This window comes from Austrofundulus limnaeus, unplaced genomic scaffold, assembly GCF_001266775.1.
Source record: "Austrofundulus limnaeus strain Quisiro unplaced genomic scaffold, Austrofundulus_limnaeus-1.0 Scaffold376, whole genome shotgun sequence".
NCBI lineage: Eukaryota > Metazoa > Chordata > Actinopteri > Cyprinodontiformes > Rivulidae > Austrofundulus > Austrofundulus limnaeus.
In genome coordinates, this window is record NW_013952778.1 from 28,355 (window position 1) to 30,285 (window position 1,931).

The following is a 1,931-nucleotide window of genomic DNA, read 5'->3' on the forward strand; positions in this document are numbered from 1 at the left end:
CAACATTTTAAATTTGAAACAACAACATTTTAAATTTAAAACAACAACACAACAAAATGGGACTTTTGAGAAAAAAATGATGGGAATTGAGCATTGAGACCTGCAGTGTGAAAGTAGCCTAAGACACCAAATGTTACCTGAATATCTATATATTTACCAAGTTAAAACCATTTTTATTCACTGGCAGCCATCTTGAATCAGATTGTGTTGAAAAAGTAATCAGCTGTAGATGTGCATTAAATTCTTATTAAAAGTCACCATCGAATCTATTGTGTGCTTTATGAAATATTTACTGTAGGTAGAAAGACAAGCTGAAGCATTACACCAGTGATGATTCAGGATTCCTTAAAACCAGTTTGTGTTCAGGTGTTTTTCTCCTGCAGTGAAGACGTGAGGAAACTGAAGTACTCAATGTTTTATCTGTTCTGCAGCTGGTTCAGGGTCCCTTCAAGGACCACAAACTCCCCAGTCTACTTCCAGCTCCATGGCTGAAGGGGGAGACCTGAAGCCCCCCACTCCAGCCTCCACCCCACACTCACAGATGCCTCCAATGCCCAGCGTCAGGTAAGATGTGAAACACAGCCTGTCGTRGCAGTGAAGCTGTGTGTTAGTCATGTAAACATACATGCTGGTAAAATACACACTGAACTGTGTTTTTAAGAAGGGAAGATCATCTTTAGCTAAAAATGGAGTGCTGAGTCCGACTGCTGTGTTTTTGTTAAAAACTTAGTAGAAAATAACACATAGGTAAAGAATACAGCTCTGCTTTGAAAAGGGATGCCTTTTCCTTGAACTGTGCAGGTATTCTGACCTGCTCAGTAAAAGCATGAGACAAAATTAAAGCCGAAGTTTAGGACTGGAAATTGTGGAAGTCTTTAGATCGAATCAGGATAATTTTTACTAACGAGCCCCGTGTCGTTCCACAGGAGCAGTGTTAACTTYCAGGACCCTTTTGCTGACGGCAGTGACCCGGCATTTTCCAGAAGGAACGCCATGACGCCCAACTCTCAAGGCTACCAGCCTGGGATAGGGGGCTCAGAGATGATGAGTCGAATGGGTCCCTACGAGTCAAACAAGGACCCGTTTGGAGGAATGAGGAAAGGTGGGTGTTGTATGAGTCTGTTTTAATGTGGGAGGAGTCTGTGCTGTGGTTAACTGGTCTTGTTTGGTCTTTTAAAGTTGGAGAACAGTTTATGTCACCTGGTCCAAACAGTGGAATGGGGGAACAGTATAACAGAGGACCACCGGGCCCAATGGGCAACATGCCTATGAGCCAGAGACAACAGTACCCATATGGATATGAGCGAAGGTAAACTTTTCTCTGAGTGGATGTGGGCTGTGCACAGGTAGTCCAGGTGTCTTTCATCACAGTGCTGTTGGTTGGTTCTACAGACAGGAATCAGGCATGGGCCCTGAAGGCACCATTGGACCTGGAGCTTCTCAGCCCAACATGATGCCGTCTGGTGCTGACACAGGGATGTACTCACCCAGCCGTCCTCCACAGCAACGGTCAGTAGTCGTCAGCCTCAGATCAGGGACGGCCGTATGAAGAGGATTTAGATTGTGTGACTACAGCAYGATTATTCTGTCAGCTTCGTATCAGTACAGCTTGTAAACTGAGAGGAAGAAATGTAATGTATGAACATGTTTTCAGGCACGAGTCTTACACAAATCAGTATCCTGGCCAAGGAGCYCCCCCTGGTGGCCCGTACCCTAATCAACAGCCAGGAATGTATCAACAACAGCAGCCTGTAAGGACATTTTATCTCTCTTATTGTAAATATTTTTCTGTGGTATTTAAATTATTACAGTTTTTACCATTGGACATCACCTGACTTATTGTGCGCRGCACAGAAGCCATTGCTCTGCATGAGTTTTGACTTGGGAACATCCATGAATGGTGGTAAAAAGGGGATGCAGCAGACAGTCAT

General features: G+C 44.2%; 1 protein-coding gene across 1 annotated transcript in view; it reads left to right on the forward strand.

The window, feature by feature from the left end:
• The window catches only part of LOC106528382 (AT-rich interactive domain-containing protein 1A), a gene marked incomplete at its 5' end in the record, with an annotated part of 17,363 nt that overhangs the window by 7,427 nt on the left and 8,005 nt on the right, over positions 1-1,931 (forward strand). The window contains 5 exon segments of the mRNA XM_014023533.1: positions 432-564; positions 927-1,102; positions 1,180-1,309; positions 1,393-1,509; positions 1,655-1,751. Of these exon segments, the coding sequence (XP_013878987.1) occupies positions 432-564; positions 927-1,102; positions 1,180-1,309; positions 1,393-1,509; positions 1,655-1,751 (653 nt within the window).